At 45.5% G+C, this 22,703-nt stretch overlaps 1 protein-coding gene across 4 annotated transcripts in view; it reads left to right on the top strand.

The window, feature by feature from the left end:
• STAT3 (signal transducer and activator of transcription 3) overlaps positions 1 to 21,809 on the top strand; it is a 56,163-nt gene extending 34,354 nt beyond the window's left edge. Inside the window, exons 5-24 of one of the 4 annotated variants that reach the window (XM_069482576.1) lie at positions 1,588 to 1,683; positions 1,850 to 1,931; positions 2,124 to 2,218; positions 2,388 to 2,539; positions 4,449 to 4,607; positions 4,761 to 4,853; positions 5,667 to 5,726; positions 9,351 to 9,380; positions 9,472 to 9,565; positions 9,669 to 9,716; positions 11,947 to 12,030; positions 12,777 to 12,875; positions 12,970 to 13,105; positions 13,839 to 13,891; positions 14,118 to 14,212; positions 14,339 to 14,478; positions 14,970 to 15,179; positions 18,689 to 18,731; positions 19,016 to 19,128; positions 19,729 to 21,809. In XM_069482576.1, the coding sequence (XP_069338677.1) occupies positions 1,588 to 1,683; positions 1,850 to 1,931; positions 2,124 to 2,218; positions 2,388 to 2,539; positions 4,449 to 4,607; positions 4,761 to 4,853; positions 5,667 to 5,726; positions 9,351 to 9,380; positions 9,472 to 9,565; positions 9,669 to 9,716; positions 11,947 to 12,030; positions 12,777 to 12,875; positions 12,970 to 13,105; positions 13,839 to 13,891; positions 14,118 to 14,212; positions 14,339 to 14,478; positions 14,970 to 15,179; positions 18,689 to 18,731; positions 19,016 to 19,128; positions 19,729 to 19,784 (1,938 nt within the window). In that variant the 3' untranslated portion in view covers positions 19,785 to 21,809. Of the gene's footprint in view, positions 1 to 1,587; positions 1,684 to 1,849; positions 1,932 to 2,123; positions 2,219 to 2,387; positions 2,540 to 4,448; positions 4,608 to 4,760; positions 4,854 to 5,666; positions 5,727 to 9,350; positions 9,381 to 9,471; positions 9,566 to 9,668; positions 9,717 to 11,946; positions 12,031 to 12,776; positions 12,876 to 12,969; positions 13,106 to 13,838; positions 13,892 to 14,117; positions 14,213 to 14,338; positions 14,479 to 14,969; positions 15,183 to 18,688; positions 18,732 to 19,015; positions 19,129 to 19,728 lie in introns of all 4 variants that reach the window. The other 3 variants (XM_069482575.1, XM_069482578.1, XM_069482577.1) reach the window with 3 other exon arrangements.
• Positions 21,810 to 22,703: the final 894 nt, after the last annotated feature.

The following is a 22,703-nucleotide window of genomic DNA, read 5'->3' as shown; positions in this document are numbered from 1 at the left end:
GTTGTGAAATGTCTTTCTTTGTGGGGCTGAGCTGTTTATACTTGGAAACAGTGGGGAGCCAATAAAGTTTTTATGAAGAGGTGGGTTTCTGTGGTTGATAATTAAATAACATCTATTTTCCCCCTTTAAGTGCAGTGCCAGTTGAGAAATAGACACGGGAGTGGAATATAGATCAAAGCAGCAGCTGTATTGTTGGTAAGACTAGGCTGGGAAAGCATGGCTTAAGCTGGTAACCATAGGGGCTTTCCAGTGCCTGTCCCTGAGTTAGATCTTGGGGTGGAGAGATGGAGTCTGTAGAGCAGCATCTCCCCAGTCATCCACGTGGAGCTTTAGCAACCATAGACTCAAACCCATTGAATGCGGAGGAACAGGCCTCTAGAACTACTTCTAGAAACAGGCCCTCGCTCCTGCCTCAGGTGTGCCCTAGGAAGCAAGAGTGAGAGGAGGGAGGTGCCAACTTAAGTGTTGGGCTCTTTGGAGATCTGTGTGTGTATAGGGTCTGTCTTTCCATCTCCTATCAGAGGAGTCACTCCCACTATGGGGAGATTAAATAGGGTTGGGAGTTGCCTTCCCAAAACTTGTACGAAGTTTGTATTCCGTGAGCTTGGATAGGGATCATGGGAAAGGGAGAGTGTGGTTCCCTGTAAAACTGGCATGTTTAGATCTATTTTTGGAGACATCTAAAGCAGTGCAGAGAACAGACTGGATGTGAGAGAGAGTAGACGCAAAGAGATCAACAGTTGGGGCCTGAACTGAACCACTGGCGGGAGAGATGGATTTGAGAGATTACAGAGTATAGGGCCAGGAGGAGTGGTGACTCAGTGTGAAAGCGAGGAAGAAATCGAAGAGACCGGAGGAATTCTAGCTTGGAAAACCAGATGGATGATGCCTTTCCTTGACTCTCAATTCTGCTCCATTGATTGCTGTCTCTGTCCTTAGGCTGTTACCATACTGTCTTTACCACTGCAGATGTGGGTTTTTTTTTTTTTTTTGGAGATAGGTTCTCGTTCTCTCACCCAGGCCTGGAGTGCAGTGGTGCAATTATAGCTCACTGCAACCTTAAACTCTTGGGCTCAAGTGGTCCTCCCACCTCAGCCTCCTGAGTGGCTAGAACTATAGGTGTATACCATGACACCCAGCTAATTTTTTTTTTTTCTGGTAGAGACAGGTTCTCATTATGTTGCCCAGGCTGGTCTCAAACTTCTGGCCTCAAGAGATCCTCCCACCTTGGCCTCCCAAAGTGCTGGGATTACAGGTGTGATGAGGCACCTCGCCCGGCCCCAGGAGGTTTTTGAAGGCAGGCACCATGTCTTAGGATAATGTGTGGTTTCCTAGTACAGTACACAGAGTGGATGTATAGTATGACCTACTGGAAACAAGTCAGTGACACAGGTAAAACCGCGTGAGTGAGGGCTTCCCTGGGCCCACACTGACAGCACCGCTGCCTCTTTTTCCCTTCCTCTCACGGTGGCAGCAGCATCTCCAGCCAAGCAGGAAGGGCAGGTAGGGTGGGACGGAGACTGGACAGAGGCATTTTTCTCCCCATATTTCATGTGCTCACATGTGTGTTGACCCCCTTTCTGGCAGCAAGGGGGCCAGGCCAACCACCCCACAGCTGCCGTGGTGACGGAGAAGCAGCAGATGCTGGAGCAGCACCTCCAGGATGTGCGGAAGAGAGTGCAGGTGAAACGAGTCTTGGGCAGGGAGCCTTGTCTTGGGGACGTTGCATGTGGGTCCTGCATGTACCTTTTTTGAGGTCTTGGCTTCATTTTAATTCTCCTCAGAAACTTTATTTTCCCTCTCCCCAAGGAAATCTTTTTTTACTTCTGTTTTTGTTTGTTTTAAACAGGATCTAGAACAGAAAATGAAAGTGGTAGAGAATCTCCAGGATGACTTTGATTTCAACTATAAAACCCTCAAGAGTCAAGGAGGCAAGTGTATATTAGAGACGTTAAAATCTCCTATAGAAAGTGAGTTTGTGTTATTGAGTTTAAGGACTTGTTTGTCTTGACTCTCTGTAGCCTTTATGCTTGTGGCTGGGGTGCAAGGGAGTTCTGGGTGCCCAGTGGAGCCTGGTTATTAGGAGTGTTCTGTAGATCAAGGAGTTTCTTCTTCCTCCCCAGACATGCAAGATCTGAATGGAAACAACCAGTCAGTGACCAGGCAGAAGATGCAGCAGCTCGAGCAGATGCTTACGGCGCTGGACCAGATGCGGAGGGTAAGGGGGTTGGGCCGCTTTCCCTGTGTCTTGCTCACTTGCAGGATTCAGCATCTTGTGGCAGAACTTGCTTGGTTTCTAGGAAATTCCTTCTCTGGAGTTGACTAAAGAATGTGGTTAGAGACGATCTGAGAAAATGTTCTCAGACTTTGTTTTGGTTTCCAATCAGAGCATCGTGAGTGAGCTGGCGGGGCTTTTGTCAGCGATGGAGTATGTGCAGAAAACCCTCACGGATGAAGAGCTGGCTGACTGGAAGAGGCGGCAACAGATTGCTTGCATCGGGGGCCCTCCCAACATCTGCCTAGATCGTCTCGAAAACTGGTAAAGGAGGAAAGAGAAGCTTCTCCTTTCCTTCTAGAAAGCTGTATTGAATTATGATCACAACTGCAGGCCCACAGAGCTAGTACTATATCTCTAAGGGAACTTTTACGTATTCAAATTTAGTCTAAGAGTTAAAATTTTTAATTTATTTGGACAAATTTTTTTATAAAATGTGTTTATGTTACTATATTTGAAATATTTAATGACTTAAGGCTTTTGGTTTAACCGTATTTAACACATAGACTAAATTTTTAATTTTAAGTATTTTAGTCATCTAAAACAACCACATGCTCTTTGTAAGGGAAAAAAATTCGAATACAGAAAATTAATGAAGAGAAGAAGAATGTTATAAAATCTAATCATCAGAGGTACCAGTAGTTAAAATTTTGGTGACCCATCACTCAGACATCTGTCATTATATTTATGTATTAATATGTATAAAGATAGAAAAAGTTTACATTAGCAGGAACGTTCTTTATATGCTCTTCTGTAAACTGCTTTTTTTACTTTCATCCAGCAAATCTTTTTTTTGAGACAGAGTCTCGCTCTGTCACGTGGTTAGAGTGCAGTGGTATCATCATAGCTCACTGCAACCTCAAACTCCTGGGCTCAAGTGTGATCCTCCTGCCTCAGCTTCTCGAGTAGCTGGGACTACAGGTGCACGTCACCATGATGGGCTAATTTTTCTATTTTTTGTAGAGATGGGGTCTCGCTGCATTGTGCAGGCTGGTCTTGAACTGGCCTCAAGCAGTCCTCCCACCTCTGCCTCCCAAAGTGCTAGGATTGCAGGCCTGAGCCACCGCATCCAGCCCATCTAGCAAATCTGTATTGCACACGCGAGGCCCACTAGTGAGCGTGTTACACCAGCTTAAAGTAGGAGAAACTTGACATGAGGGGGAGCCCAGATACATGGAGCATGAAACTAGAAATTTAGGACAACTCCACGTGAGAATGCCTGTCTGTTCATGTGCTCACTAACCCTGAGTGTTGTTAATTTACTGAAGGGAGTTTTAAATGCTTCCTGATCAGGAAACCGTGAAGCTTAAGTTCTGGGAATGGGGGGATGGAAGTGCCAGAAGGGAGTCAGGGACCTCAGCATTCCCTACAGCTGTCCTCCTCCCCATCCTTTCACTTTCTCTTTGCGACAAAGTTTTTATTAAAGTACTGGTAGACCATCAAAGAGAGACACTGGTATTCTCTATTCTTGGAGACAGACATAATCAGCTTTGTCTCCCTCTCTGTTCACTTTTTCTACATGCTATGATAATATTTTGAAACGTAATGTCATGTCCTTTCATCCACTGATGTTGATGTTAACTGGACATCGGGCAGTTCTACCCCTTCTTGTCATGCGGAGGGACGCTAAGTTCCGCAGTGATGAAGGGGCCTGCCAAGCTTGCAGACAGTGGGCGGGGGACCTGGCCCAAACCCAAGTCTTCTTGGCTGTCTACTCTCCTATTTTTTCCTCAGCCTGCACATTTTTGGTACATGTGGACAAGTTGGAATGAGGCAAGGAAGTGCCAAGTTCCATGTTTCATGTTCTCTGTATCTGAGCTCTAATGCTTGTCACTTCCCAGTGATCGCTTCATTGATGCTTCCTCCTCATGGTATAAATTATAACATTTATTCTTCTACGCCCAGCCCCGCCTTAAAAACTTGAAATTAAAATTTAGAAAAGGCAAAATAAATTATCCTTTTCTTAATGCCATTGAACTGTAATGTACACTTAAGAAGGTTAAAATGGTAAATTTTACGCTATGTATATTTTACCACAATAAGAAAAAATTTCCCTTTCTTATTCCAGAGGACTTCTTAGTAGTATTTCTGCCTATGGTATTCCATTTCCTTTCCTCCACTTACCTGTGTGCAGTCGTTTAGGTAGCCGGTAACTTTCTTAATTTCTTGGCAGGATAACCTCATTAGCAGAATCTCAACTTCAGACCCGCCAACAAATTAAGAAACTGGAGGAGTTGCAGCAGAAAGTTTCCTACAAAGGGGACCCCATTGTACAGCACAGACCAATGCTGGAGGAGAGAATTGTGGAACTGTTTAGAAACTTAATGAAAAGGTAACTTAGAACCCTTGTCCCTTTCCCTCCTCCCAGCCCCACTCCCCAATAAAAAAGAAAATCACGTTCTGAAGTGAGAGGTGGGCTGACTTCACAGGAGGGACAACGACCGCTCACTGCAGTCGCGTGTGAGCTCTGTGCTTTTTCCTTCAGTGCCTTCGTGGTTGAGCGGCAGCCCTGCATGCCCATGCATCCCGACCGGCCGTTGGTCATCAAGACCGGTGTCCAGTTTACTACTAAAGTCAGGTGGGCCACGGCACTTCCACGCTTTGGTATTTATTTCATTGAGGGACGCTGGTAGGGTAAGAGCAGAGTTGGTGGCCGGGGTTATTCTTTCCAGGTGTCACGGGCAGTATTGTTGTGGGTGTGGAATTTGTTGGCATGATATCGACTCGCTCTTTGATTCTGATGTTAAAAGCAAAAGAGCAGTAATCTTTTTGAGGCTACCTGTGCATGTTCCTATGATTCCAGGCCTGGAGTCTTAGGCCGTAGCTTTTCCTTCTGCCCTAGGGACAAAATAATGTCCTGTTACTTTCTGTTCTTTGAGTCTACTTTTCCCTGAGGATTTTAAGGGAAAGAGTAAGGCTTGGTGATGTAGAAGCTAAGAGGCCCCAGGGCAGGTGGGTGGTGGGGCTGCAGGGTGAAGTGTTACTTTCACACTTAAGTCAGAACAGGTATGCTGGGGTTTTGCCCTTCTGCAGTGAAATTTCCGTCCGCAGAAACTTAGTGCGGTGTGGGGTTTCAGGTTTAATAGGAAAACTATCAGGTGCAGAGCATGTGTTCCTGTAGTATTTTTCATTAAATGGCTCTTATCCTTTTGTGAATCTCTCACACCTTTGTCCGAGTTCTTGGGCTTTTTTTCAGTGCCCTTTGGCCTCACGGGGTTATGTTCAACTTGATGTCAACGATGGCATTGGCTGGAGGAAGAATTTGGGATTGTCATTTATTCACCTCTTAGAAATGAAGAATTACGATTTTTACATTTCTTCAACAAGAGGCTATGGGGGGAGCCTACTGACTTTTTATAACTGGACTTTTTTTTTTTTTTTCCAAAAATAGGTTACTGGTCAAATTTCCCGAGTTGAATTATCAGCTTAAAATTAAAGTGTGCATTGACAAGTAAGTACTCCTAATCTTAGCTCTTTTTTTTTTTTTTTTTCAAATGAGGAACAAAGAAATGAGAACTTTGCCAGACACCCTTTGAACTCAGAGACTTTATTCAGAGATCTTCATTTTGTGAACAAAAGTTTTCAAAAACCTTGCAGTGCATTGTCATTTACATGCCTGAACAAAACCACAAAGCTGGTGGTACAGATTTGAGTTGTGATTGCTGTTGTGACCACCATTTCCTCTTTTTCTTTAGTTTTTTACTTGTACATGTAATTTATGCATATTATATATATTAATAGAAATGAAAATATAGTCGTGTGTTGCTTAATGACCGGACACATTCTGAGAAATGCATTGAACATCATGGAATATACAGTATGTATACAAACTTAGATAATATATCCTGCTACACACATAGGCCATATGGTGTACCTCTTATTCCTAGGCTACACACCTGTGCAGCATGTTATAGTACTGAATACTATAGCAATTGTGACACAAATTGCTAGGTGATAGGAATTCATCTTACGGGACCTCCGTCATTTTTTTTCTTTATTAATTAGAGGAGAGGAAAAGGCTATATTGTTTGTTTGTTGGGACAGGGTCTTGCTCTATTGCCTGGGCTAGAATACAGTGGTGTCATCATAGCTCACAGCAACCTCAAACTCCTGGGCTCAAGCGATCCTCTTGCCTCAGCCTTCTGAGTAGCTGGGACTACAGGCACATACCACCATGCCCTGCTAAATTATTTTTATTTTTTTGCAGAGACAAGGTCTTGCTATGTTGCTCAGGCTGGTCTTGAACTCCTGGCCTCAAGCGATCTTCCCACCTTGACCTCCCAAAGTGCTAGGATTACAGGCGTGGGCTACTGTGCCCGGCCTAGGACCACCATCTATATATGCCGTTTGTCATTGACCCAAATGGTACTATGCATCGCATGACTATATATGGAAAGAATGGATCCACCCCCCCTTGTTTAATTGTTCCATGCTTTACCACATAATGGAATATTTTTCAAAATTTGATGATACCTTTCAGAATTTAAAATACACATACCCTTTGAGGAGATTAGAAAAGAGAAAATGTATACTTATTTTTAGATAATGTAATTATCAGGAAATTTCATGAGAATGAACTAGAAAATAATTATTAATGAAATAAGGAAGTTGACAAAGGTGGGGAAATTTAATAAATAATTGGTAATTTTAATCATGTATTAAAATCATAGAAAAATAATCTCACAAGCAATAGAAGTAAAAAATATATTGTGATAAACTTAAAAATATTTAGGATCTATTTGAAGAAAACTGTGAAATTTTAGTGGCAGAGGGCTGTTTTTTAAAGTGATGAGAAAAATCATATTCCTGAATTGCAGACTTTTAATTTTATTATAAAGATGTTGATTCATCCCAGTTAATGTAGAACCAACCAAAATGTCAATAGGATTTTTAAACATCTATAAAATGCTTTTCAAGTTATGTCTTAGATGAAAAAGTAAGCAAAGAATAGTAAACCACTTTATTTTTTTAAATTTTTAAATTGTGGTTAAAAAACACTTAACATAAAATTTATCATATTAACCATTTTTAAGTGTGTACAGTTTAGTAGTGTTAAGTATATTCACATTGTTGTGCAGTGGGTCTTCAGAACTTTTTTATCTTGCAAAACTGAAACTATAGCCATTGAAAAACTGCTCTTCATTTGTCCCTGGCAACTACTGTTCTACTTTCCAAAGAATTTTTTAAATAAATAAAAATGGAGGGTGGGGGACAGTGTGGTATGGGAATCTTCCCTGACAGATATTAAAATGTATTACATAGTTCCAGTTACTAAATTAGAGTATTACTAAACTAGTAACTAGGCAAGTAATAAACTAATTGGTCATTGAAATAAAATCTGACATCCAGGCCGGGCGGTGTGGCTCATGCCTATAATCCTAGCACTCTGGGAGGCCAAGGCAGGAGGATTGCTTGAGCTCAGGAGTTCAAGACCAGCCTGAGCAAAAGTGAGAGCCTGTCTCTACTAAAAATAGAAAAAATTAGCCAGGTCTGGTGGTGTGCACCTGTAGTCCCAGCTACTTGGGAGTTTGAGGCAGGAGGATCACTTAAGTGCAGGAGTTTGAGGTTGCTGTGAGCTAGGCTGATGGCCACGGCACTCTAGCCCAGGCAACAGAGTTAGACTCTGTCTCAAAAAAACAAAACAACAAAAAACTAAGTTCAGAAATAGATCTCAGGTTTACATAAGGAATCAATATGTTTAAAATGGTATTTCAAATTGACGAGGAAAAGATGGATTATTTAGTAAGTGGTTTGAGACAACTTGCTATTGGGGGTTTGAGTGGAAAGTTTAGAATTTTACTTTTTATAGTCCATCAAAATAAATTCTAGATGTATTTACATGTTTAAAACAAAATTATTATTATGAGGGAGAACTTCCTGATAACAAGGACCGTCAGGTTCCAAAATGTGATATACAGAAGAATGTCTTCTGAATGATTTAAAAATTGATCAGTGTTCATCTGTAAACTCACATGGAATGGACTGTTTAATAAATAATAGTGCCAGGCGTTGTAGCTCACACATGTAGTCCCAGCTACTCAGGAGGCTGAGGCAGGAGGATTCCTTGAGGCCAGGAGTTCAAGGCTGCAGTGAGCTATGATCCTGCCACTGCACTGTCACCAGCCTGGATGACAGAGCAAGACCCCGTCTCTGAAAATGAATAAGTAAATATATAATAAAAATTTACTGTGTTTAATAATAGCTATTATTCTAAAAGCATAGGTTAATATGTTGCAGTGGAGGTAGACTTTTTATACAATACTCAAAATTATTTTTCAAAAAGGGAAGACTTAGAAATGCCACCATATAAAAAACTATATATTCAAAAACACAGAGTCTCTTGTTAAACACACCAGGAAGAATATGTCCAATTTTATCAGAGGGGGTGCTCTTAGTTACAGCTAACAGCACACCTTTACAGAAAACCCAGTGTGGCTTAAGTAATATGGAAATCTGAAACCCAGTATAACTGGAAATGCAGAGTTTGGGCAAGGTCCTGACGATGATGAAATCAGTGAGTGACTCAATGTCCTCATGGACCCAGCATCTCCTGTCTCTCTCTCTCTTCTCTGCTGTGATAAGTGTCACCTGCTCTCTACAGTTCCCTTCTGGGTTGCTACATGGTTGCTTGTAGCAGTTAAGGCCACATGCTTCCTTGCATGTGTTCAGCTGAAGCTATGGAATCTAAATTGAGCTGGGGTATAATTCCCTCCCTTTGGTCTGATTGAGACAACGTAGGTCATGTCCTCACCCCTGGACCATTGCTGTGGCATGCTCTGTTCTGATGAACTTAATGGTCAGCATTCCCCTGCAGGTGCAGACGGGAAGGATACTTGAGCAGAATCAAGGTTCTGTTAGGAAGGGGGAAAGTAAGTACTGGGGAGACAATCAACTGTGCCTGCTACTTAAGCATGTGTAGGGCTTTATGTTGCACATATGAAATGTAACAAAACAGTTTAAAGAAATTCCCAGGAGCACAGAGTTTTTCCATGACAGTAAATAACAGGCAGCCAAAGTAGGCTTTTGGAAGAAACATGGGACCTATTTTATTAATAATGGTCTGTGTTCTTAACAGAGACTCTGGGGATGTTGCAGCTCTCAGAGGGTAAGTTGAGCTTCCTTTTGTTCTGTTTAATCTAACTTTATCCTCTGGCCACTCAGTCACTTATGTGGTTGGTTTTTCTCCTGTGATTCAGATCCCGGAAATTTAACATTCTGGGCACAAACACAAAAGTGATGAACATGGAAGAGTCCAACAACGGCAGCCTCTCTGCAGAATTCAAGCACCTGGTATGTGGGAGGAGCCTGGACTCCCCTTCATGAAGGGCATCTGGGAGGGGGACAGGGTAGGGGGAAGTCTCACCGGGACAGATGGCTTTGTCTTTTCTTACAGACCCTGAGGGAGCAACGATGTGGGAATGGAGGCCGAGCCAACTGTGACGTAAGTTTTGTTGGGGGGTGAAAGCCAACTGGGAGAAAGAGCCCTTCTTATTGCCCAGAATTGGAAACATCAGCCTATTTCAGCTGTAGCCATTCCAAAAGCCAAAGTGACATGATCAGAAGTTACATGTGCCACGGAGATCTCTGGCTTGGAGCATTTCCATGATTGTCTGGGAGTTAGCTCCTTCCTAAGGAGAAGTGGAAAGTCCCTTGCTGAGTAGATGTCCACACCCATTTGGCAGAAAAGGAGCTTTCCATCTTGCTGGGGACTTCCAAATTCCCCTTCCAACTTCTGCCAGCTGATGCTGTTTGGCGTTTTTTCACTTAGGTGTGATAGAAGGTTTAAAAGCAACAAACCTTGTTAACCATTAAAACAAACAAAAGCCTGTCTTGTTCTTTGTGCCCCTTATTTATTTTCTGCCTTTCATTAATTCAGATTATTGGATTCTTAGTATCAAGAATAAACTTTAGGCCGGGCGCGGTGGCTCACGCCTGTAATCCTAGCACTCTGGGAGGCCGAGGTGGGCGGATCGTTTGAGCTCAGGAGTTCGAGACCAGCCTGAGCAAGAGCGAGACCCCACCTCTACTAAAAATAGAAAGAAATTATATGGACAGCTAAAAATATATATAGAAAAAATTAGCCGGGCATGGTGGCGCATGCCTGTAGTCCCAGCTACTCGGGAGGCTGAGGCAGTAGGATCGCTTGAGCCCAGGAGTTTGAGGTTGCTGTGAGCTAGGCTGACGCCACGGCACTCACTCTAGCCTGGGCAACAGAGTGAGACTCTGTCTCAAAAAAAAAAAAAAAAGAATAAACTTTAATAGATAAATGTGCCCCAAAACTAGTTATCGGTCATTTAAAAAAATTGTGACAGCTGTTTTTTTTCTAATGTTTATCCCCTGAGCCATTCTTCTTCTATAAAATGTAGCGGTCCTTTAAAAAAAAAAAAAAAAGAATTTATAATACTTAACAGTAAGGAGTGAAGTAGTCTATATGCAAAATGTATGACATGTTTATTGAGAAAAAGCAAGATGTAAAATATGTGATTAGTATATTTAAAAAATACACTATACTGTTTATGTGTATTCATATACATGTATTAAAAAATTCTGGAGGTATATACACCAAATAGTGCTTATGTATTAGTGCTACTGTTAATATCTGAGGCTACTCTATACTCTCTCTGTAATATTTTCATTTTAAGGTGAATCTATTACTTTTATAATCAGAAAAAGTATTTTAAAAAGGAATTAGAATTCCATTTCTGAGAATTCACTGGTAACTCTTATTCAAAATAAGGTTTCTATATTGCTAACGTGACTAGCAATTGTTACAGTCACTTTGGAAAACAATTTGGCATAAAAAAATGAGCATACCCTGTAAACCACAGTGCCATTCCCAGGACTTAACAATAGAGAAATCTTTGCACATGTGTGTCAGGAGACATGTACAAAATGTCACAGCAGCCTGATTGTAAGCTCTGAATACAACCCAAATAAATACGTATCAACACTAGAATGGTTTGTGTATAGTCATGCAATAGAATACTATGCAGCTGTGAAAAGGGATAAATTGCAGACACAGCCACATGGATTCATTTCACATTGTGTGAAAAGTGAGTCACAAGAGAATACATATATATAAGGTTCACAATCATCCCAAACTAAACAATACCTATGTTGTTTAGAGAAATAAATATGGTAAAGCTAGGATATGATAAACCCAAAAGATAAAATAGCAGTTACCTCTTTTTTTTTTTTTTTTTGGTACAGGGCTCACTGTGTTGCCCAGCCTGGTCTTGAACTCCTGGCCCAGGCCTGCATGACCATGCCCAGCTGAAATTAGCAGTTACTTCTAAGGGAGGAGGGAAAGGGAAAGGGTTGGGGAAAGCCCCCCAGAGAACTTCAGCGGTAATGGTTTCTTCTTTAAACTAGGCGGCGGTTTCACAGGTGTTCATTGTTACTCTTTGTGCCTTACACATTTTATAATATCCTATTGGATCTATGTAATATTATACACACGGAGTAAAAGATTAGGCTGATGAACACAGCACTGGAGGGTCGCAGTGTTGAAGAGAGCATGTGCTCCATGGTGTGTCCCTGGCAGTTTGTGGTCACCCTGGTGCCTTCCCCTTCTTGCTGTAGTAAGGCTGTAGCATGTAGCTTTCCTCAGCTGTGGCTGTTAGCACCGAATGCCATCCTCTCTGAGGAAGAGTGTCCTTCTATTCCTCTAGGCCTCCCTAATTGTGACTGAGGAGCTGCACCTGATCACCTTTGAGACTGAGGTGTATCACCAAGGCCTCAAGATCGACCTAGAGGTGAGTTCTGCAGCAGAATCAGCGTGGGTCTGCGTGCAAGGGTGACTCAGGAGAAAAACTTCTGGTGGGTCTTTTACTAAAGAAGATGGAATGATTACTGTTTGCTAAGTACTATGTTTATTTTTTGCTTATTTTTCTCCAAAAAATCCGTGGTATCCCATCTGAGAATAAAGTCCTGCTATAGTGCTTAGAAGATACATGTGTACTCAGCTTTCAGCAAACTCAAGGTGAAAATCTATATTCAGAAATTGATTAGGACTGACTTTATAAAGTTTGGGCAAAAGAGTCTTAGCAGCCAATGTTTTTATATACAGAAGATCATGATATTTATACATTCTCTTTTCCCAACTTTCTTGAATTTTAAATTAAGATATACCTGGAAAAGCAGGACTCTTAGTCTTTGATTTCTGAGACCTTTCTGTTCCATGGGAAGATCCAGCTTCAATTCTTGGAGAATGCCTTCCAGGTCTTAGAAATAGGGACTCCATGCCCGATGAGTCAAGCTTTGGGCAAGGCAGACTTTGCAAGTGAGTGTTCATGATCAGGTAGCAGCCTGCGTCCTGTGGCCGGTGTTCAGCATTCTCTCCACTCTGACGTTGAGCTGACTCAGTCACATCCTCGCCTAGAGTTGGCAGCAGGTGTGGTTGGTGGTATAGCCCTTTATTCTGAGCCCTGCAAGATATGAGTGAAGAGGCTTTTGAGGCAGCCCCCCTGCCTCCCCGACTCATTCTCCACTGACTCCACAGACCCACTCCTTGCCAGTGGTGGTGATCTCCAACATCTGTCAGATGCCAAACGCCTGGGCGTCAATACTGTGGTATAACATGCTGACCAACAACCCCAAGGTTAGTGCCCCGTCCCCCTGTGATCTCTTGGTACCTAGTGCAGGTCGTTGGCGCCATCTCTCATCTGAATGAGCAAATATGTTATTTTCGATAGAACGTGAACTTTTTCACCAAGCCCCCAATCGGAACGTGGGATCAGGTGGCCGAGGTGCTGAGCTGGCAGTTCTCCTCCACTACGAAGCGAGGGCTGAGCATCGAGCAGTTGACTACGCTGGCCGAGAAACTCTTGGGTCTGCATTTTATCCGCTCCTCCCTCCTACCTTCCTCAGAAAAGGGATCTGGCCTGTGGGGCTGTTCATTCAGGCCAGGTTTACTGAGCATCTGCCTTGAGCAAGGCATCACACTGGGGAGGCAGGGCGCAGCGGCAGTTTGCATCCCAGTGGTCATTTATACGAGGTGGGAGACAGATTTCTGTTCCCCTAGTCTCTGTCTTCCTTGCCCTTCTAGGCTACCACTCTGTCTAACCTCAGATCTTTTAAGAGCGTTTTAGAAGGAGCTAAATCCTTTACATTCCCTGTCCATTTCTTCAATAAACTGTAGGCTGGTTTTTAATTTTTCTCCCCTGGGGAAAAAAATACAGTAGACTGTTTTATGTTCTACCTGGACTATAATTAGCTTTGTCCTAATAAAGCTGCCATCACCAAATACGACCTTCTAACACCAGCTGTCAGCTTGCTAGTGTGTGCTGCTGCTCCCAGCCCACTGCATGAGGCTGGGGAGAGCAGAGGGACTCGATACACCACCCACTGCCTCTGCTGTGCTATAAAACGCGGGCAGGGCATATGATGGGATTGGGGTGTGGGGTTTTGTTTGTGCATGGCATATACACGGTGGCGACCTTCACATACATGAGAGCCAGTGGTGTCATGGCCGACTGTGGGACAAATGTGTGTTCTGTTTTAAGAAATACCATCTTGATTCAAAGCTGAAAATTCACTACTTTATTCTTTTCTTTTCCTTCAGGACCTGGTGTGAACTATTCAGGGTGTCAGATCACATGGGCTAAATTTTGCAAAGTAAGAAATCTTGTTAAATCCTTGTGGTCACCTCTTGGGAGTGAGAATGCAGTCTGCAGGGTTGTCAGGGAGGGCTCTGGGCTTGAAGGCCCTGCACTCTTGGTCCAGTGGTCAGTAGGACTTGCCGGAAGGTAGATGGGCCTGAGGATTGTGATGCACTGTGCCCCAAGGAAGGGAAGGGCCAAGGCAGCGGTAGCCTTGGCTTTCTCATCATTCTTTTCTCCAGGAAAACATGGCTGGCAAGGGCTTCTCCTTCTGGGTCTGGCTGGACAATATCATTGACCTTGTGAAAAAGTACATCCTCGCACTTTGGAATGAAGGGTAGGTTGAAACTCTTGTGTCTGGCAGACAGTGCACAGGTATAACCAAGTCTCACCTGCTCTCTCAGCAAGCCAGCGGCAGGGGAAACCCTGTTCGCCCAGTGTCGTTCCTCCGCTTTGGCTCCAGGTACATAATGGGCTTCATCAGTAAGGATCGGGAGCGGGCCATCTTGAGCACCAAGCCCCCAGGCACCTTCCTGCTAAGATTCAGTGAAAGCAGCAAAGAAGGAGGAGTCACCTTCACCTGGGTGGAGAAGGACATCAGCGGTAAGCTTGGCTCCCCAACCCCACCTGGTGGCTGGTGCTGCAGCCTCGGGGCTGCTACTAGTTCCAAGCACCTACTGCCCCCTAGTGGGAGGAGATGGCCTCGGCTCCCCTGCCTCACTCAGACTTCGGGGTGACTTCTTTCCTCTGAATTCTTGCAGTGGAAGGATTGGTTTGCCAGTTTGTTTTGCTTGCTCCAGTGGTGGATGTTTGTCTAGAAATTTGCAATTTAACTTTTATTCTTCATCCCCTTTCTTACTTACCCTGTTAATGTATCTTATGCAAGTCGTTATCTTCAAGTTTATTGCTTGTGACCCAACTGGACAGCCTCTTCTAAATTAGAAGGCAGCCTGGACATTTCTACAATGCCAGGCCACTGGGCAGGATATCCAGGGTCTCAGGTGCCAGGCCGGCCTAAGTCTTTCCCTGTTGAGGCAAAAAACAGTTTTCTCTGAGATTACCCAGCCATCTTTCCTTCCCGTATCCCATGACAGGTAAGACCCAGATCCAGTCGGTGGAACCATATACCAAGCAGCAGCTGAACAACATGTCATTTGCTGAAATCATCATGGGCTATAAGATCATGGACGCTACCAGTATCCTCGTGTCTCCGCTGGTCTATCTGTACCCCGACATTCCTAAGGAGGAGGCATTTGGGAAATATTGTCGGCCCGAGAGCCAGGAGCATCCTGAAGCTGACCCAGGTAGTTGTTGATTTTCCATGTTCCTGGCATTTAATTCTTGGGGAAAGTTGGAAATTGCAGGATCCTTCAGGGATAGACTGCATAACCTGTGGAATCCTTATTCCTCCCAGTGGGAAAGAACTTTGTAGTGAGTGCTTTTTGGGTTGACTAATGGGATTTGAGAGAAGAGAAGAGTCAGTCACTAGTCCCTGCCCTGCAGGGAGTGCATGAGTCTAAAGGGGGAAATAGTACACATGCCCCACACATGCCTAAGACACTGGGAAGAGACAATGAGGACAGGGTTGCTTGGCTCCAGGATGCCCAGCTAGCACAGTGCTTGTTAGTAGACGCTGCAAGGGGTGAGACCCAGACCTCAGTCCAGCATACTTTCCCCCATCACTGAACCACGGATGTGGCATCAAGGGACTGAAGGAACCCTTTCTGGAAGAAATGATTGTTAGCACCATTGGAGCACGGGGAGCATTGTGTTTGAAGGGCAAGACTCACTGGCTGGAGGGGTGTGGAGTTGGTATTTAGAATGTGCAGCTCTTGAAAATAAGATTTCTCTCTTTTTTTTTTTTTTTTGAGACAAGGTTTCACTCTGTCACCCAGGCTAGAGTGCAGTGGCACAATCATAGCTCGCAACAGCCTTAACTCCTAGGCTCGAGGGATCCTCCTACCTCAGCTTCCTTAGTATCTAGGACTATCGGTGCACACTACCATGTCCAGCTAATTTTTAAATTTTTTGTAGAGATGAAATTTCACTATGTTGCCCAGGCTCATCTCAATATCCTAGTCTCAAGCGATCCTCCTGCCTTGGCCTCCCAGAGTGCTGGGATTACAGGGGTGAGCCACCGCGCCCAGCAAGATACTTTTTAACGTGTGAGAGGATATGTATTTATATGTTATATATGAATTATTTTACATTAAACTTATAATCTCTGGGGCTATCCCCAGTGTGGAGGGGCAGCCCCGACCTGTTCCCGTTCAGCACTTGCTGCTTTGACTCTCTGGGTTCTCTGTGCAGATCCTGATGAGGAGTCTCGGATTTGTCATTCTTTGTTTTTAGTTACCTTTTCTTTTTTTTTTTTTTTTTTTTGTCCTTGGTTGTTCACTTTTATTGTCCCCCCATTTGATATCCTATAAATTAGTGAGATATATAAATAACTACTGTTCATACATCTTAACCTTAATAAACAAGGGAATGGTAGAGGGGCAGAAATAATATTTATGTTATACACATGTACACATATATATATTCAAAACAAAAAAAAAAGAAATGCTTACAACTATTACAGAGATTACAGTTTTTGGTATAACAACCTTTTCTTAATCATAGAGCCAGCAGTGGGCTCTTTAAAGTGATCCTTTTCTGCCCCAGTTGCTTTTTCAAAAACTGTTTTTGTCCAAATAGAGCATGCATCCCCGCACGCGCGCGCGCGCACACACACCCCCAACGTCCCTGCTACTTTTTCTGAGGAATTCCTTCCGAGGATATTTCTTGCAGTGGGGAAGAATGAGCCTTGGAAGAGGAAATTTGAGCTAACTGACAATTGACTTTCCTTTCTCCTTTGTTCTAGTGCTGAGTTTTGTTCATGCTTAGAAGAGTTTAGCTCTCACTTCCTGTCTGCTGCTTATCTCTCTGTCCACGTGTGCTTCGGTTGGGAGATCTCTTTATCAGCCCCTGCCACACTACTTTTTGTTCCTTCTGCGGGGGACATTGAGGTCCAAGTGCTGGTCGTTTTGACTAATTTTGCATTCAAGATCCCACCCAGGCTGAGGCTGCATCCTCCATTACCATCTCCCCTCCTGTGCGCTGGGAGGCGAGGTCCTTTCCTGCCTGGAAACATCAGTGCTTTCCCAGGGGCACGGCGGGCCTAATCACGAGAAAGGAACTGGTGACCTGAGTGGCTGGCCTGCCCGGTGGAGGGACGAGTGCCCGGTGGAGGGACGAGTGTGAGGAGCAGGCACTGAGGGCTTGGTGTGAGCCTGGCAGTGGGGTGCGGCTGGGGGCCCTGTGCTAACGTGGGAATCTTGCTAACCTGGGAACCTTCAGGGAGATGAGCCTGCGACCCTTTCCTCTCTATTTCCACTGCAAGAGTATTACTCTGAGAGTCTCAGAGAGAGATCCCCTCTGGGGAGGACTCTTCTCTCCGCCATACTTCTCCATCGAAAGCCCACACAGTATTTCCTTATGGCTTCAGAGGGAGATTCTGAGCCACGTGCACCTGAGATGAAGTGAATTTACAACCTTGCATGAGGCCACACAAAATCGGCTTTTAGCCTTAGTTCTCCTTTGCTTCTACTGTCCCATCTCAGGCTGAAGCTATTTTTCTCAGCTATCTCCATCACTGGAGAATTAAACCCTTTTTTGTCTAGGGTGTCAGCTCCCCTCAGGTCTGGGTCAAAATGGTTGGATTTATAGCACTAGAACCTTGCCTCAGGAGTTCCTTTGGATTTTGCACTGAATTAATCTATTTCTTTGCCAAAAATAACCTCAGATGGCAGTCCAAGAGCTGCTCCACGATGCCTTCTCTCAGATGGTCGTCATGCTTTCGAGCCCACCGTTTCTCTCTGAGCCCCACGCTTCCTGACTGCGCTTCTCTCACCCCACCCCGCCCCATGCCTCCTACGTGGTTTGTTCATCTGAATTCCCAGATTTCATGCCAGCCGTCCCCAAGGCTCCTTGACCTCTTGGTGCAAGCATTCAGGGTCTAAAATTAATTTATTCTAGTCCTCACATTTCTAACTATAGAACAAGAATTGTAAATGACAGGGATCATAGACAGCTGGCACCTCCTTCTTCCCCCTCCCTCTTATTTTATGCATGAGAGAGAAAGCTCCTTGCCCCAGGTCTCTTGGCTATTGCAGACATACTGGTCTCCTGTCTCCTAGCTGAATGGATTGTACTGTACCACAAAGTCGTCTTCCTTATATATATATAGAGGGTGCTTTTTATCTGATGTATTTATCCAACCAGGTGGTCCTAATGCCCTCATCTAAAAAAGTGAGATTAGTGCTGATAGAAGGTCTAACCCTCGGCTTTGGAACCACGAGCATCAGCAGCCTCCATGTTCTTTAAAGATGCGGGGATGTTGGTGTCTGTGCTGGACACCATGCAAAGGCTGCATAGGCTTGGCTCCTGTATGCACAGGAGTTATCTAAGAGATACGACCAGGCCAGAATAGAATCCTCAGACCACATGGAAGCGGTTAAACGTTTGCATAATCTAGGGAAAGAATGAACACATGGGTGACATTAGGCTCAGGTGGAACAAGGGTATGCTGAAAAGTGTCTGCAGCTCAGGAAAGCTTTGTGGGAAGAATTGAACTTCAAAGCTGCAAGTGCCTAGGACATCAAACAGTATACGATGAGGGTGGGCAACCCTGTGGGGCAGATGGAGGTTTCCAGACAATCTCTGTGTAAGGATGGAGTGAGTTTCAAGTCAGCCCTGGTGAGGCAGACGCCTTCCTCCTGCCCTTTACTCAGAGGGAGACCACAGTCGGTAAGCCCCGCTTTCTTCTTCCCAGGTGCTGCCCCATACCTGAAGACCAAGTTTATCTGCGTGACCCCGTAAGTGGCTTCCCTTCCCAACTTTGCCTTCATTTCTAATGTCCTCAGTTATCCCTGGGAATAGGACAGGGGGTGAGAGTTATCCTGTGCAGGGTTGGAAGCCCCTGGGCTATGTTTAGTACTCAAACTGGCCTTGTGTGTTTAAAAAGCTTGAGCTTTTATTTTTCCGTTGGAGACCAGAGTTTGATGGCTTGTGTGTGTGTGTTTTGTTCTTTTTTTTTTCCTCCATTGTGTCTTGTCAACCCGGCCCTTCCCCCTCCTGTGCTGCTCCCCATTTCCTACAGAACGACCTGCAGCAATACCATTGACCTGCCGATGTCCCCCCGCACTTTAGATTCATTGATGCAGTTTGGAAATAATGGTGAAGGTGCTGAACCCTCAGCAGGAGGGCAGTTTGGTAAGTATTTGCTTGGCAGATATTGTCCTACGAGGGAAGTCAGTCCCCTTTGTGTGGTGCTCACACGTGCAGAGGCAAGAGTTGGTCACCCAGAACGGTAGGAGAAGGTTCTAGAGCAGCGCTCTCCAACAGAAATGGAATGCACGCCACGTGTGTAAGTGCAAACGTTCTAGTAGCCACATTAGAAATAGGTTAATTTTCACAACGTATTTAACCCAATAAACCCAACATACTATCATTTCGTACTAAGACTTTGAAGTCCACTGGGCTTTTGACAGCCACAGCACATCTCGGCTTGGATGAGCCACATTTCAAGTCAGTAGCTGTGTGTGGCTTGAGGCCGCTGTGTTAGACAGGCAGCCCTAGATCTTTAAACACGGAGCTGGGACTGCGTTAGGGTAGGGAGGAGGCTGAGCCCTTCCGGAGGGCAAGGCCCTGTAGGGAGGACAGCAAATCTGACTTTCCTGACCCTGCCTTGGCCTTACAGGGCAGGAGACTAGATAGTGGTGGCCTGAGCCCTGGCCTCTGAGGGGCTGGGGTGCGCCCTGCCAGCTGCAGAGAGCGGGTGACTGAACTGGCTTTCCCTGTCTGTCCCTCCAGAGTCCCTCACATTTGACATGGAGTTGACCTCGGAGTGCGCTACCTCCCCCATGTGAGGAGCTGAGAACGGAAGCAGCAGAGAGATAGGACCGAGGCGCCTACCTGTGTTCTGCCACCCCTTACACGGCCAAACCCCAGATCATCTGAGACTCCTCACTTTGTGGTTCCAGATTTTTTTTTATCTCCTACTTCTGCTATCTTTGAGCAATCTGGGCACTTTTTAAAATAGAGAAATGAGTGAATGTGGGTGATATGCTTTTATCTAAATGCAAATAAGAATGTGTTCTCTGAGACCGTGATCAGGGGATGTGGAAGCGGGTGGCTGAGGGAGAAAAAGGAAATGTCTTGTGTTTTTTGTTCCCTTGCCCTCCTTTCTCAGCAGCTGTTTGTCGTTGTTGTTGTTAGACAAGTGCCTCCTGGTGCCAGTGGCATCCTGCTGCCTATTTCTGTAAGCTAATGCCACAGGCTGCCTGTAGCTACGTACTCCTGGCATTGCACTTTTAACCTTGCTAACATCCAAATAGAAGATAGGACTATCTAAGCCCTAGGTTTCTTTTTAAATTAAAAAATAATAATTAAAGGGCAAACAACATTGTATCAGCGTAGCCTTTCTGTATTTAAGAAAACTCAGTTAACAACCTCCTTGGTGCTTTAAGCATTCAGCTTTCCTAAGGTTGATAATTTATGTAATTCCCAAGATGGACTTCAGATTAAACCCTTAAAAGACATCTGAAGCTGCGGCCTGGGCTTTAGTATTGAAATAGGAAGGTTTGGGGAGAACCTAAGCATTTTAGCCTTTTTTTATAAACAGATTTTTATTTTCCCCATAACATGTTGGCCTTTGGTGGGTAAGGCTGGGCAGAGGGTGCCAACAACCTTATTCCCTGCTTCCGTGGACCTCAGCTCCTGGTTCGGAGCCTGGGCAGTTTCTGTGGGTGCCTTACCAGGGCCAGGATGATTCTGCTTCCTTCCCCCTCAGCCTGCCTGACCGTGCGAGTGGCATGGAGCCTTCCAGTGTCTAAAAGGTCCCTTGTCCTATTGTTTTGGGAATCCTGGTCTCAGGACCTCATGAAAGAAGAGGGAGAAGAGAGTTATAGGTCGAACATGGCTCAGACTGTGGGGCCCCAGCGAAGTGTCTAGTTGAGCTCAGGGAATACGGTTCTTACCCCAGTTTCTTGGTGATTCCCAGCAGCACCTGTAATCGCCTCTTTGCTTGGCCAATGCAGGGTAAAGGCTGACTGATAAACCCAAGGTCTGCCCCTCGTGTAGGGGTATACAGCCGGCCTCCCACAGGGGCCCTATAGGTGAGGCAGAACAACCTATGACCTTCCGCGTGGCCTATGCCTCAGCCACTCAGCTCGCCTTTACCGTGCATTTTGGAATACTTAGCATGTGCTAGGTTGGCCTCTCTGACCCAGGGGCATGGCTAGATTTGGTGACACAAAACCACTTTGCCTCAGTTGGTCAGAGTTTCCATGGAATTCTATTAGACCCAAATTAGCTAGTTTCTGAATTAGGGAGGAGAGGACCTTCTCTCTAAGATGAACAGGGTTCCCCATGGCCATCGCGGTCGTCCTGCTTGGAAAGGGTTGATGTGTGACACAGAGTTCTCCCTTCTCCAGCAGCACCTTTAGTACATAAGCTTAACTCATAAGCTGACAGAGTATCCAGAAAGGTGAGACTTGGGCTTACCATTGGGTTTCAGTCACAGGGATCTAGGGCAAGGGCTTGGGCTTACTCCGGAGCAGACACTGTCAGGTTCATGGCTGTAGGTAGCATGTATATCTGGTTTTAACTCTGATTGTGGCAAAAGTTCTGAGAGGAGCTGAGACTTGTTCCCCTCCCATAAAGAACAGAGTCCTCGGGACCTGCCCACTTTCTCTCCACCCCCGCCCGGCCGAGGCATTCCCGTGGATCGCTTAACCTACCTACAAGGTGGTTTGTAAGCTGCTGTCCTGGCCACTGCATTCAAATTCCAATGTATACTTCATAGTGTAAAAATTTATATTATTGTGTTTTTGGTTTTTTTTGTATATTGCTGTATCTACTTTAACTTCCAGAAATAAAAGTTATAAAGGAACCATCTGATAGCATGGCAGCTCTGTCTGGCTGGTGGAGGCTCCCTTTTCCCCTGCAAGCTCTGAGGGGACCTCACACATGGGTCGGGCCTGGGATAGGAGCAGAAAGGGTCTTGAGAGGAGGCGCTGCCTTAGCCCCTCATTCCTGAGCTGATGCAGGCCCCCACCTTGTGTCAGCCACCAGCCTGGTACCTGGAGGAACAAGGGGTCATAGTTCAGAGCCAGCAGTGTCAGTGGAGGCTTCCCTAGCCCTTCCCTCCCAGAGCTGCTGTGTCCTGTCTGGGGTCAGATAAGCTACCTATAGGGGTTGGGGTGCAGATACTCCCACCCCAGCCCCCAGTGCCTCCCCTTCCACAGTTGGTGCCTTTATCACTTCAGTTCACGGTGGGGACAGCACGTAGACATTTCACTGGCTGGTCGCCATGGGGCCCTGGGCAGTGGGCAGTGATAATTCAGGGAAGCGGGCTGCGACCTCAGCTACTTCAGCTCAGCTTCTCCCCACCCCCTGCCCCCCAGCCAGCGCCATGGAGACCGGCGCTGCCTGAGACGCGAGTGCTTTCGAGCGCCTTCCCTCGCAGAGATGGAAGCGGAGATTAGTGCTGCCTGTGGGCGCCCGCTTCCCTCCCCACCAGCCCCATCAGCCAGCCCCGTGCCCCTGCCCTCCTCCAGCGCTGAAGAAACCTGCCCGCAGGGCCTCACTCCCCCAGCCCCCACCCCAAGGTCGCCCCGGACTAGCTGCAGCTTGGCGCCAGGGTGTCCAAATGGAAGACTAGTCCTCCTGCCTCCACCCGGCCTCCCTCAGGGTCAGCTGTTTGAACACACAGCAGCTGCAGGATGGTGCCACCTGCTGGTCCCTGGAAGAGGCCAGGGAGGGTGGGACTGCTGCTGTGGTCCTCA

This window comes from Eulemur rufifrons, chromosome 9 (assembly GCF_041146395.1).
Source record: "Eulemur rufifrons isolate Redbay chromosome 9, OSU_ERuf_1, whole genome shotgun sequence".
Classification (NCBI taxonomy): Eukaryota; Metazoa; Chordata; class Mammalia; order Primates; family Lemuridae; genus Eulemur; species Eulemur rufifrons.
Note: the sequence above shows the minus strand (reverse complement) of the source record. Positions and strands in the feature narration are given on the sequence as shown.